This window comes from Limulus polyphemus, unplaced genomic scaffold (genome assembly GCF_000517525.1).
Source record: "Limulus polyphemus unplaced genomic scaffold, Limulus_polyphemus-2.1.2 Scaffold3812, whole genome shotgun sequence".
NCBI lineage: Eukaryota > Metazoa > Arthropoda > Merostomata > Xiphosura > Limulidae > Limulus > Limulus polyphemus.
The window spans coordinates 80,003-94,939 of NW_013669422.1; the positions used below are offsets into that span (position 1 = coordinate 80,003).

Consider the following 14,937-nt stretch of genomic DNA (forward strand, 5'->3'; position numbering starts at 1 on the left):
TATTGTGTTCTGTGAATCTACCAGATATATCTATTAAAAACACAGTAATTTTAAAAACAAAAACAAACATGAACAAACGGAAAATCAAGCAATCCATCTTAATTGAACTAAACAACCTTATTCTAAACCAACACCCTGGGGTGCCAAGATATCTCTTCTAAGTTGTGCAGCAATATCCGGTCATGTGACCTCTTTGTTCCATACTGTGTATATATATATCTGTGTCAGTGTAAACTACTTGTACCTGATGATGACAAAACTTTGTACATTTGTTGTTATGTTAAACTTATATTAAAGTTTTTCTTCATTACCCATTCAAGCCATCTCCAAGCATTAAGAGTATTTTAGTTTTATCATGTGTCACAATAGCTGTGTAGTTAAGGTAGCATGTTTTATTTGAAATATATATTCACTGTTAGTTTAAGGAGTTTCTTTTACGAATCACTATGACTTTGGTATTTTCCGTCATGGCAAAATTTATGAAACCATTTGGTTATTTTCTCTTGTGGTTAAAGGGAAGGCTTTGGCAGACCACTTGAAATCTGAAAAGGTTGTGTCTCATCACGGCAGCATTCAAGGGATCCATAACAAAGACCACCAGCAACATCACCATGGCAATAATAATCAACATCACCTTGACAACCTACACCACCGTAGCAACAGACCACACGTCCATAGCAATAGTCACCACGGGCACCATGTTAACTTACACACCCCTAGCAACACCGAGCAAAGGCATCACCCAACTCATAGTAATTATCACAACAAGCCTCACCTCTACTCACACGAACTCACGGCTGGCCACCAAAAGATGTCTTGGGGTAAGAAAGCCCACAGAAACAAGCCCAGAAATCTAAAGAAGGCATTTGAAAAGAAAAAGGCTTTGAAAACTTACACCAAATTGAAGAAGCCTTTCGCATAAAAACCTTCGTCATTGCTCAGCTTTGGGGTTTTATATATATGTGTGTGTGTATGTGTGTTTCATGTATTAAATATTTGTCCAAACTGTAGGTTTAGAATAGACTGGTAGAATTATTGTCTCTTGTAGAAAAATGATACAATTTACCATCAGTTTTACGGTTGTTTTTCTCTTCCGACAGAGGTCTGGTATAAGTTATACGTGTCTTTGTTTCTTATATAACGGTCATTTTACACGATAGTTGTAAACATTTTACGTTTTAGAAGCAGTGAAGTTACAATTTAAGATACTGTTAATAGGATGTCTACATTTCTCAGAAATTAATTTTCAGCAACACTCAGCTTTTAGAAAATATAACTTTTTCGAATATTTGTAGCCTTCTAAATTTGTTTTTTGTTTGTTTGAATATCTTTCCGAAGCTTCGTAGTTTTAAACGTATATTGTTATATCATCATAGCTCGATTTATTTAGACCTACGAAATATGAAAGAAACTTTTGATTCAATACATGGTAGTTTTCTTTTTAGGCATTTTTGTTCTTAGAATATTTTCCAAAATCCTAACTTCGTTTAATATCACGTCTTTTCTAAACCACACTATTATGTTGATAATTACAGGTAAAATAGTTCTTAATTATATCAAAGATTTGATAGACGGTATATATATAAAAAACTAGATAGATAATATATATATATATACATAATTATCTGTATCACTGCAGTATTTAACACCTGATATTTCGAGAAAGGAAAGTATAAGAGAAAAAAAAAGATTATAAATTCCAGTTTATTTAAACCAAAGCAAAAGTGCTTAAAGTGGTTTTGGCTTTAAAAGCGTACTTAGCAGATATTTCTGTGCTTAAGCATGTGTTTTACAGTACCTATTTGCTTTGCTTGATAATACCTGTTTATTATGCGTATGGTTGACAATTAAAACATCATTTAGTGTACCTAACAATTATATTAAATATATTTGTTCACATATAATTACTGGAAGGTAGTTTTAGTTCGTTTTCTAGAGACTCGGCTTTTTGAAACTATTTACTAACAAACTAATCTCATTTACAATCGAACAGTAATGATTGTAGCTCTCTTCTGTTTAACGAGACTTTTCTGTTTGTGAATGTTCAATTATTAGGCCGTCTTAATGCTAGCAGAAAGAGGAATCGGCTATCAAGATTTAGTAGTAGTAACAGCTAGTAACAATAAAGTGAAAATAATTTCGTATAATTTTGGGAATATATCTCTAAAAACGAGAGAGGATTTTCTGCTGGCACCCATGTAGCGGTTAAATACCGCCACGCTTGTCTTTAATCAATAAAATACCCTTGTTTATTTGGTGTATTCACTGCTTTTCATTTATACCATCTAATTAGAACTTTGTAAAGCTATGTCGTCACTACTGCCTTATACATGGACGGGCAGTGAAAACGTTTTGGTTGAAGAAAAACTGTCTACGTTGTGACCTATACAAGATCAACACTTTTAACATGCTTCAGATAAAACTGTCTACGTTGTGACTATACCAGATCAACACGTTTAACATACTTCAAATAAAACTGTCTACGTTGTGACCTGTATAAGATCAACACTTCTTTTAACATGCTTCAGATAAAACTGTCTCCGTTGTGACCTATACAAGATCAACACTTATTTTAATATGCTTCAGATAAAACTTCTTTGTAATATTACATATAAAGGTAGAAATATACAGTTCATCTTAATTGTTATCACGTATCGTTCACTCCCTGACGTTTGGCGAAGTTTCATGTAAAATTTGTGCGAGATAACTTCTTAATAATATATCTTGATTGTACAACAACTAAAAAGTATATACACTAGAGTTTTACGTATGTTGTGAGCCTTCCACGCAGGTCATTTCGTTTGAGAAATTTAATTTCTACAAATGAAGCCACTTAATTAAACTAACAACTGAAAAATTAGGCTTAGCACTAAACCAAGGCACCGATGTTTTTTTTTCGAACTATGATGATTAGGTATGGAAAGTACACGTTGGAAAAACAGCAGGCCCATACATAAAACACGACAGCGACAGTACTGCTGAAAATAAGGTGGTTTTTGTCGAATAAATTTCAGTCAAAAATTATACAAAGTAATAATTCGATGCTTTTCACTAATTTGAATAATTTTTAATGAACTGTTTCTATTAAAAAATTTAAAGTTTTTGAAAAGAAACAAAAGAATTCCCGCAAAACGCGTGTAATATAATTTGTATTTATTTAATAGATATATTTTTGATTAATAATATAATTTTATTAAAAACTTTGATATATGGACTTAAATATCAATAACGATAATGAAGAAAAAAACAACTGTTCTACCAATATGCATGACGTCTGTTAGTGTTTTTCCCATTATTTTCACATTTATGAATAAAATAAACAACAATATTAGTTCCATATTTAGCCAACAGATACCGCTAGAATAGCACCCTATTTTACCGGGTATTGTTAGCTCTGTTGGTGAAAATGGTCCTACAAGGATGATGTTGGAAGGAGCATGCTCACGGAGGTTTTGATCATCCCGATTGCTAGAGTTGCACAAACAACCTAGTGAGGCGTCTCAGTGGTAATATTCTTGTTATGGTTGTCGTATACTCTGATTTCAACAAGTCTCACTCCCGATTTTCTACTGAATTACATATTATGGACCAAACCTCGTGTAATCTGTTATGCAACTAAATGTACATTTTAAAAATTTTTTTAGGGGACGTTAATTTTGAAGTTTTTTTACGCTGTTCTATACAACAAACCTCACAGAACGCTGCTTGGAATTGACTTAACTACCAAACTTATCAACTTCATGATTTACTGTAGCTTGTTTATAGACGAAAGGACAATCTAATAATGCAATGCTTCTGAAATTGGAAAAGGTGAGTTTATGATAACATAAGTTGTATAGAATGTGTGAATGTTATTACTAAATGCTTAGTACAATATAGATATGTGTATTCCACGTTTCTCACGATATCGAAACGTTTTACTTAAAATTGAGTGATGAATATTAAGTGTTATTCGATCAATTGATTTCAACACAAGTTCCAAACAGATGTCACTGGTGGATGTTATAAGGATTAATAAGACCTTTGTGGACACATGCTGGATCATTTGTTTGTTTGTTGTTAAGCATAGAGCTACACTTGTGATCTGTCACCCCGGTTATCAAAGCACTATTGTTAACGTTATAAACCCTCGATCTTACCGTTGAACCACCGGAAGTGGGGGGGTGTACTGGATCTAACATGTTTGTCCTATTCTTATATGCTGTCTGTCGTATATACCTCGAGTACAAAGTCAATCTGACAAAATTATAAGGCTTGTTTGTAATTAAGCACAAAGCTACACAATGGGCTATCTGTGCTCTGCCCACCACGGGTATCGAAACCCGGATTCTAGCGTTGTAAGTTCCCAGACATGCCGTTGTGCCACTGAGGAGGGATGTATTTCCGCAATAATTTCTCTTGATAACCAAGTTGGTCAGCGGTAAGTTTATGGATTTGCTGTGCTACAACCGGTGATTTGTTTTCTTTGGTTAACAGAGCAAAGATAGTCCATTGTGTAGCTTTGCGCTAAAAACAAATATTTTCTGTATTATTTATAACACAATAACAGGACTTTCGCATTATAAATTGTTTTATTTAGCAGCAATGTTCATTTTCTGCTTAACTTAGAAACACCGTTTCACCATCGTCATCTTTCAATAAATATCGCTGGGATATTCGTACGCTATAAAGCTAAAAAAAAAGAAGGTTGAAAGCTCCGACCACTTATGTATCAAACATAGAATTATAGAATGATTGAAACATTTTAATTGGCTTGTTCGTTATTTTCTAATGTACATATAACCAATGATGATATTCGTTTTCATAATAGCACACATGTATTTCCCGATTGCATATTATTAATTAAACAATGTCAATGATGTGTACAATGCCAACGGTGTTTAGAGATCGTGGCAATGGTACCTCAATACATACGCTTTACATATGTTTACAGGGAATTATACCACAAAAGCTGATCGTCGAAGACTTACTAAACGTCTTCTGTTTAGGTCCTCTGTGTATAATCGAATCATTTATTTGAAAAATCTCAAACTTTACCAAGAGGTCATATTTGTCGAATTCAAATCGTCTAGCGACTTACAGGGTGTAGCCGCTTAGAGACTAACCTGCTGAAAGAGGCTTAAGGTGAAACTGATTGAACAACAGCTGCAAATAAGAAAAAACATCCAAATTTAGTCTGTCGATGAAATAGTGTTTTAGCTATTCATAAAAAACATCCAAGTTTAGTCTGTCGATGAAGTAGTGTTTTAGCTATCCATAAAAAACATCCAAGTTTAGTTTGTCGATGAAGTAGTGTTTTAGCTATCCATAAAAAACATCCAAGTTTAGTCTGTCGATGAAATAGTGTTTTAGCTATCCATAAAAACACCCAAGTTTAGTCTGTCGATGAAGTAGTGTTTTAGCTATCCATAAAAAACATCCAAGTTTAGTCTGTCGATGAAGTAGTGTTTTAGCTATCCATAAAAAAAAACATCCAAGTTTAGTCTGTCGATGAAGTAGGGTTTTAGCTATCCATAAAAAACATCCAAGTTTAGTCTGTCGATGAAGTAGTGTCTTAGCTATTCATAAAAAAACACCCAAGTTTAGTCTGTCGATGAAGTAGTGTTTTAGCTATACATAAAAAAACATCCAAGTTTAGTCTGTCGATGAAGTAGGGTTTTAGCTATTCATAAAAAAACACCCAAGTTTAGTCTGTCGATGAAGTAGTGTTTTAGCTATACATAAAAAAACATCCAAGTTTAGTCTGTCGATGAAGTAGTGTTTTAGCTATACATAAAAAAACATCCAAGTTTAGTCTGACGATGAAGTAGTGTTTTAGCTATCCATCAAAAAGGTTTAGAATGTTTATCTTCTAATTGTAACGTGAGCTTGCTAGATTACTTGCTTTATGTTTCGGGACTATAAAATCCTTTTGTCTAAGTATACAGAGAGAGTTATCCTTCTCGGGGTTGTCACAGCTCAGAATTATCCTTCCCGAGGTTGTCACAGTTCAGAATTATCCCTCCCGAGGTTGTCACAGCTCAGATTTATCCTTCCCAAGGTTGTCATAGCTCATAATTATCCTTTCCGAGGTTGTCACAGTTCAGAATTATCCTTCTCGGGGTTGTCACAGTTCAGATTTATCCTTCCCGAGGTTGTCATAGCTCATAATTATCCTTCCCGAGGTTGTCACAGTTCAGAATTATCCTTCCCGAGGTTGTCACAGTTCAGAATTATCCTTCTCGGGGTTGTCACAGTTCAGAATTATCCTTCCCGGGGTTGTCACAGTTCAGATTTATCCTTTTCGGGGTTGTCACAGTTCAGAATTATCCTTCCCGGGGTTGTCACAGTTCAGACCTATCTTTCCCTGGATTTATCACAGTTCAGAATTATCCTTCCCGAAGTTGTCACAGCTCAGAATTATCCTTCCCGAGGTTGTCACAGCTCAGAATTATCCTTCCCGAGGTTGTCACAGTTCAGAATTATCCTTCCCGGGGTTGTCACAGGTCAGACCTATCTTTCCCTGGATTTTCACAGTTCAGAATTATCCTTCCCGAGGTTGTCACAGTTCAGAATTATCCTTCCCGAGGTTGTCACAGCTCAGAATTATCCTTCCCGGGGTTGTCACAGTTCAACCTTGTGCTTTAAGAAATTGATGATGATGTAGTTTCTCAAAATAACCAACAAGTGGGGAGGAGTTACGGCGGCCGAGACGCGTGGTTCAAAATAACTGTTGAACATTTCTACCACCGTTGCTGTAAGTTCTTCTCGTGAAATCTCGAAATTCAAGAGATCTTCTTTTACCTGGCAATATGCTTTAAGCATACAGCAGCTTTCTGCGCAGACCGACAATTTTTGTCAGTTCAGCCATCAACAAAATATGAGCTTAAGATAGGTGTAAAAAACAAACAAACATTAGAGCTCTTTAATATTCGATACCTATACCAAACGTAGTGCACGTGTGATGTATCTTTAATTGTTTTTCTAGATCGATTGTCTTTAAATTATAATTGATACATCTCAAAAGCATGATACACCAGTCTACTCACACTTAATAATAATAACTTCTGATCATCAGAGTAATCTATGTACTTAAAGCGAAACTAAAAATCAACCTGACAATCAGTATAGCTAATTAAACAAGATAAGTCTCTATAAAGACGATAGTTCTATAAAAATAATCGTACATATTAAGAAAAGATATAAAAGTCGTGGATATAACAAAGAAAGTAATCATAAAAACTAACGTAACTAAATTAAGGACATACTACACACGGAACTATTGTATAGCTAATATAAACTACATGTGATAATAACTTAAACCTACAGAAGGTAAAATCAGTGGTGAGCAACACACTAATGCTGTTTTCTATTACCTAAACAATATTCCGAGGAATTAAAGTGTAGCAGGGACAGTTTTTTAAAATGTCGTGATACTCTGTCAAACCTCTAAACAACCTTGGCTGTTTGTCTATTGTATCTAAGATGAGAGTAATAAACATTATAACATAGCTTGTTTGTCTATTGTATCTAAGATTAGAGTAATAAACATTATAACATAGATTGTTTGTCTACTGTATCTAAGCTGAGAGTAATAAACATTATAACATAGCTTGTTTGTCTACTGTATCGAAGCTGAGAGTAGTAAACATTATAACATAGCTTGTTTGTCTGTTATATCTAAGCTGAGAGTAGTAAACATTATAACATAACTTGTTTGTCTACTGTATCTAAGCTGAGAGTAGTAAACATTATAACATAGCTTTTTTGTCTGTTGTATCTAAGCTGAGAGTAGTAAACATTATAACACAGCTTGTTTGTCTATTGTATCTAAGCTGAGAGTAGTAAACATTATAGAATAGCTTGTTTGTCTATTGTATCTAAGCTGAGAGGAGTAAACATTATAACACAGCTTGTTTGTCTATTGTACCTAAGCTGAGAGTAGTAAACATTATAACATAGCTTGTTTGTCTAATGTATCTAAGATGAGAGTAACAAACATTATAAAATAGCATGTTTGTCTATTGTATCTAAGATGAGAGTAGTAAACATTAGAACATAGCTTATTTGTCTATTGTAGGTAAGCTGAGAGTAGTAAACATTATAACATAGCTTGTTTGTCTATTGTAGATAAGCTCAGAGTAACAACATTATAACACAGCTTGTTTTTCTATTGTATCTAAGCTGAGAGTAGTAAACATTATAACATAACATGTTTGTCTACTGTATCTAAGCTGAGAGTAGTAAACATTATAACATAGCTTGTTTGTCTACTGTATCTAAGCTGAGAGTAACAAACATTATAACATAGCTTGTTTGTCTATTGTACCTAAGCTGAGAGTAGTAAACATTATAACATAGCTTGTTTGTCTACTGTATCTAAGCTGAGAGTAACAAACATTATAACATAGCTTGTTTGTCTACTGTATCTAAGCTGAGAGTAGTAAACATTATAACATAGCTTGTTTGTCTATTGTATCTAAGCTGAGAGTAGTAAACATTATAACATAACTTGTTTGTCTATTGTATCTAAGCTGAGAGTAGTAAACATTATAACATAACATATTCGATCAATGAAGCCGATATCTAAATCCAGATAATTTTCTTTATTTTCAGTGGAAGAGCATTATATTATAGTTTGTAAGGCTGCGTCTTGAAAAACCTTGATAATTCCGATTAAGAATGTTACCTACAAGCGTGAATGATGTTCAAAGCTTTACTTTAGTCTATCATTTTAAGATTTGTTATGTATGTAAATTCTAGTCTGAGTAATTACAAACCTCTAACTTTTGGCTTGAAGTTACGTCCCACTGAAATTCCCTGTATCTGTTGAAAGACATGTTATCAAGTAAAGAAAAACAAAGCGTGTCCTGGAAGAATTAATTCGATGTGAAATCGTTGGAATTTTGGTGAGTGATATTATCATAAAAAGTTCTGTGTAATTAACACATAATAGTAGTTTACTCGAAATATTAAACGAGATTTAAATTAGCGATGAAACATTTTTACATTTTATTAATAGAAAACCCGGTGTAATGATGACTGAAATCAAATGTTTCTATTGTTATAGCTTGTAAGCCTTTAATTGAATGAGATTATTAACAGATTATTACCGCTGCTCATTTTGATAACATCGTATCTTTAAATGTGTTTGCTGTATTTCAAACCACAGCTACACAAAGGACTGTCTGTGCTCTATCCACCACGGGTATCAAAACCCGGTTTCTAGCGTTGTAAGCTCTCTGACGATACTTTATATATATCGGCTTTAAAGTGTTTATAAACTTCGTTACCCGAAGGTTTTAATTTATTCAAACTTTCAAATGAAAACAAAGTTGTTAGCTGCTTTATTTCAAATAGGGGTTGAGTACTTGGTTGAGTGTAAATTGACATATAAAGCTATTTCTTTGCTTAAGATTCAAACAAAATTTGTACTTTTCTTTGCATTTGCATACGATATCAAATATTGTGTTGTTGAAATAAAACTGTAATAACCTAGTGCATGCATTGTAACCGAGACAACATGTCTGTAGCATGGTTGACTAAAGTAATAAACCCAAGGATGTTACGCTGTTGAAGACAGAAATACTGTGATAGTATCTCGGTTTGCTATTTTCATCACGTTTGCTTGAGGTGGTCTCTCTGGAGGTATCTTTTGTTTTATATACAGAAATCGGTTTCAGTGTAGCATACGTTTGGTACTGAAATACAATTATATCAAATGAAAGCTGTTTATTGCAGTATATAATGGACGTGCTATACAAACACTTTTTTTAGGACTCAGAGTTATGGGTTCGTGTGTAAAGTCTGGCTGAGTTTTATCTCCCGGAAATCAGATTTCAAAACTCGTGACTTGCGTAACCATATAAAGCAAAACCTACTTTTTCACGTGCAATTTTATAATAGACTGAGTAATAATACGACGTTGTACTCTTTATTAGACTTAATTTTCTATTATACGCAAACAGGGCAGGTCACACTGAATAATTATTGACTAATTATGAGGGAAGTAAATTATATGTTGCCTGAACTCGCCAGTCAATAATTGTTGTATTCTACCCATATCCCCTTTTCTATTTTCAGCTTGACTGAAATTTGATTAATTAGCACTGTATATTTAGCCTACATGTCAATCTTCAAGTTTAAGATTACATTGACGAATACGATTTAATTTTAAGAATCTGTATAAATACAATAGCACTGTCTGCTGTATGTTCATATAACTACTTCGCAGGATGTGGATGGATCGTCACCAAAAATGGTATGGAGGTTCATTAGGCCCATGCGGGGGTACATAAAAATATTCAGTTTTACGTTTTTTTTTGTGTCAGTTTTTACCACTACCTCACCTCCTTTGGATGGATCTTCCCCAAATTTGGTTTGGAGGTTCAATGGGTGCATGGGGAGAAACACAACTTTTCAGTTTACGTTTTTTTTTGTATGGGCATTTTTGCGTTTTTAATACTACTTCGCCCCCTGTAGATGGATTTTCACCAAATTTGGTATGAAGGTTCATTAGGTCTATGCGGTGGTACAAACAAATTTTCAGTTTTGTGTTTTGTAGTTTTTATGGAAGTTTCTGCATTTTTTTACAATTACTTATAAGGAAAGCAACTTTTTTAAGTTCTAAGATAACCTTTCATTAATCATGAATTTACATAACTTCCATCGGGTACTCCAACTTGTCAATAATGAATTAACAAGATTTAGAAATATTTGATTTTAAAAATATAATAATAGCCCATCATTATGTGATCGTACCAATAAATTTGTGAAGAACGTACCTAACTTCAGCACAAAATATACTTAGAATGCTGGAAATATTTCCGACGTTGTTGGTAATTTAGGCCTAAATGAATCAGCGTATTTTCGCTGTGCTGCAAAAAATTGTTTTCTGCAAAATTCTGGTACCTAAACGGTTCTGAAGTTCATTTATAATCCCATGATAATAGCTAGAGAAAGTCTTAGAGGCATTTTTTGGCAAAGTAGACAACCAGTGGTATAAAAATATTCTTCGGGTGCAAAATGGCTACCATTCTACACAGAAAAATAGCTAATATCATTGTATCTGTAGGACATAGTGCCATAATTCTGGTGCCTGACCCTACGTTTATGAGGTTAATAAAATAGGTTAACCAGTTCACATGTTTCACCTATAAGATGGAAACCAGATTCAAGATGGCGGGCAATATGGCAGCCAGTTAAACAGCTTTTCTCTATTTTTGAGTTTATAACTGATCAAAAACTTGGTATCCAGATATACATTTTCATTGTCAGAAAGAGGAAATTTATCATTTAATCAATATGGTTCATAAAATTAAGAATATCGACAAATAAGATAAACATTGAGTTTCAAGTATAACTATAAAAATGTGAAAAAAGAACGCTTCTTAGCAGTTTTCACAAATACTGAATTCTACTTTATGTAAATATGAGACACATATTAGAATGTTGTTATTTGTTATAATCATTATTCTGTATGTACAAATAGAACATTGGAACAAGTATTTATTTGTATCTCAACAAGTAACTTAATACTTCAGTGAATAAACGGGTAAAGCCACAGAATAGATCTCAATATAACACATACATTAAACCCTCAATAAATTAGTCAAAGTCATTGATACATTCATTACTTAGTTCTTGACTTTTGTAAATAGTTGTGTATGGCATTTTAACTTTTCCGTACTTGAAGTGTAACGTTTAGCATTTAGTCGTGGAAACAAATGAAATACATTTAACACAAGAGTTGGGCACTGGAGATTGAGACATAATAATCAGCACCGTTGTGTTATCAACACAGCCCAGTGACTCTGGATATATAAACACTGGATAATTTAGATGTGCTTGTCTCCAAATGGCAGCTTGATAATGTGAGCGTCTTATATGGAGCTCTAGAGCATCTCTGGTTGGCGCAAAGGTCTCTGGGGCATATTCCTTCTTCACGAAGAATGTACGAACGTTGTTCAATTTATCTGTATTGCTAATTCCATACAAAAGGCCTACAAATTTTTATCATCTTTGAGACAATCTTCAGTCAACTCGTCTTTCCCTAATTGCAACAACAACTCATAGTGTAAACATTTTCCATAACGGCAACAACAACTTATAGTTTAAACATTTTCTCTAACTGCAACAACTCATAGTGTACATTAAACATTTTTAAATGTTGACTTTTTGGTGTTGAAGAAAGAGGTAATGCCACTTCCTGCTAACGCGTGTGGTCTCCAGGGTAGTCTCCAAACGGTTAGCATTCCACCAAATTATGAATTGGGATATATTTCCTGTTTTGTTTTATTTTTCGTTTGTTTGCAGTCCCTGTTTTTACCTATAATTTTGAATATTTTGGGAAAGTGAGCTAGAAGGAGGAGAAGAATAACAGTGTCCTTTGCTTGGACAACGATTGTGTCAGCTGTACTATTCATGCAGTGCATAATTATATGAGTGTCAACTTCTTGTGTATAGCTTCTAGTCCTACTTTATCTAAATCAGGATTGTTTGACTTCACACTGGTACAGTCTGCAAAACTTCCAGCTACTACAGTTTCTTTGAACTCTGCTAAAATATTATGGCTGAGGAACCAGCCATGTTTTCAAGATAAGCAAAGAAGTGCTTCCAGTTGGATGACAAAGGTACAAGGTACATTCGAAGTTTCTATTATCCATTGAATCGACTGCGTGCTTTCTCTTCATCCCTTGTGTGTCTCTTCCTTGATTGACAAGTGATTATACCTGTCAAACACGAGATCAATATGATCAAACATAACTCCACCCTCAAGTATGCTCTTCATGTAACATTCAAACAAATCTTCAAAGTGTTATGCACCAGAGGGTTTTCCAATGGAATGCACCATTGCTCTAGTATCTACGATGAGAATTGCATTAGCACCTAGCTCATGGTCAATGTTGACTGGAGAGTCGATATCAGCAGTGACAGTATTAGCAAGTAAAACCTTGTTGCCATATGTGTCCACCATTGCTTTGGAATAGGCAACAACTCATACTGAAAAACATCTTCCAAGTCGAGCTTACGACCGGAATCGGAAGCTATAAACAAATGATGCATAATGATCTGTCAGATTTGATAATCTTCCTTCGAGATGAATGAAAACTCCTTTTTGGCTTCTGCATAAAAAAAAGATACGAAGGTTTTTGCGTTGTTTCTGGGTAAATAATCTCATTAGTTTGCAACACACACTCCAGTACAAAGATGTTGAGTTGGTCTTGGCCTTTAGCCAAGCTTGTAACATATCTTCTCCAGATTTTTTTATTGCTAAGTCCTTTGTGGCTAAATTTTGTAGAATACTTGGTGTGTCTGTCTGTTTGTTTGTTTTGAATATCGCGCAAAGCTACACGAGAGCTATCTGCGCTAGCCGTCCCTAAGTTAGCAGTTTAAGACTAGAGGGAAGGCAGCTAGTCATCACCACCCAATGCCAACTCTTGAGCTATTCTTTTACCAACGAATAATGGGATTAATCATCACATTATAACGCCCCCACGGCTGAAAGGGCGAGCATGTTTGATGGGACGGGGATTCGAACCCGCGACCCTCAGATTGCGAGTCGAACGCCCTAACCACCTGGTCATGCCGGGTCACACTTGGTGTGTCATTGTCAAGAAATGATAGGATTTGAGCATTGCCACCAGCTTATCTTCATCATCATTGTCCTTCAAGATCCTACCCCTGCCGTAATTTGTGTTCAGAGACATATTGTCGTGTCTTTCATGAAATATTTTCCTAGTTTCACAAATAAAAGGGCCCGCCTATTCAAAGCTGTGGACATTTTAATAATTCCCACTGTATCTGCACCTTTATTTCCAATGCTGTTAAGCCATTCCTGACTCTGATTGAACCTGCCACCTGATCATTTTACAATAAAATTGAAGAAAGTCCGCCTTCACTTCCACAGGTAATGAGATCTTCTCACTCAGATACACACATCCCCTACGAGAGTAGTTGACATGGTTATACCAAAAGAGGAGAGGAAGCATGACACAAGAGGCATCTAGATGGAGTTGTGCATGAATGAAAAGAAACATTATCTGGATAATGTTCATATATTGAACAAGTGACTCAACTAGATAATTAAATTGCTCATTTACAAGTAATTCAACCAAAGAAGTTACATCATTTTCAACCTCTTCAGAAAACTCCCCGAGTTGTTCTCTTAAAGACTATTCTCTTTGAGCAATGAATTCTAACAGTTGTGATAAAAGGATTCATCACAGTGCCTGCAAAGTTACTTGTAAATTCTAACTGCTCTACCACAGTGTTTCGTAGAAAGAATTTGCTGTGCTATGTTTAGGCCAATTACACCACTTTTCACCCTGTAGGTGCTTTTCAATAACCTTCTGGTATGTCAACAAAGTATTCAAGCCTACAAAATGTACGTACAAATAATCATATTCATCTTTTGTCCATTTTAGACATATGAGTTTACAAAACAAAAATCCTCTTTACATCCGAGAACAATTATGTTTAGTGTGTCTGCTTCATGAGCATAACTGGCATGTACCCTATGGTTGTTTGTTCAGGGTCATTGACACTGTGAGTTTGGTTGAATACTGTCCAGCTAGGTTTGATGTTTCTTTTCCTTGACTGTGTTCAAAGACATCAATGACCGTTATAAGGCTCCGTTTTGCTTTAACCTTTTCTGATGGAACGAACAGAGCTCTGAAAGCTTCTCTAAGTGGTTGTTCAGTTCCCTCGATGATGTTTGCAGGAAGAAGTTCATCTAAGATATCTGAAACAGGTGATGTGGGAATATTGTCCAAGCCTTCTGCAGACGGTCTTTGTTTACTGAAGAAGTTTATCTAAGATATCTGGAACAGGTGATGGGGCTGTAGTGAACAGGGAAATATTGTCCAAGCTTTCTGCAGACGGTCTTTGTTTACTGAAGAAGTTTATCTAAGATATCTGGAACAGGTGATGTGGCTGTAGTGGACAGGTAAATATTGT

General features: G+C 34.8%; 1 protein-coding gene across 1 annotated transcript in view; it reads left to right on the plus strand.

The window, feature by feature from the left end:
- Positions 1–2,261, plus strand: part of LOC106470083 (histidine-rich glycoprotein-like) — a 47,517-nt gene extending 45,256 nt beyond the window's left edge. Inside the window, exon 4 of the mRNA XM_013930609.2 lies at positions 516–2,261. Coding sequence (XP_013786063.1) covers positions 516–922 — 407 coding nt within the window. The 3' untranslated portion in view covers positions 923–2,261. The remainder of the gene's footprint in view (positions 1–515) is intronic.
- Positions 2,262–14,937: the final 12,676 nt, after the last annotated feature.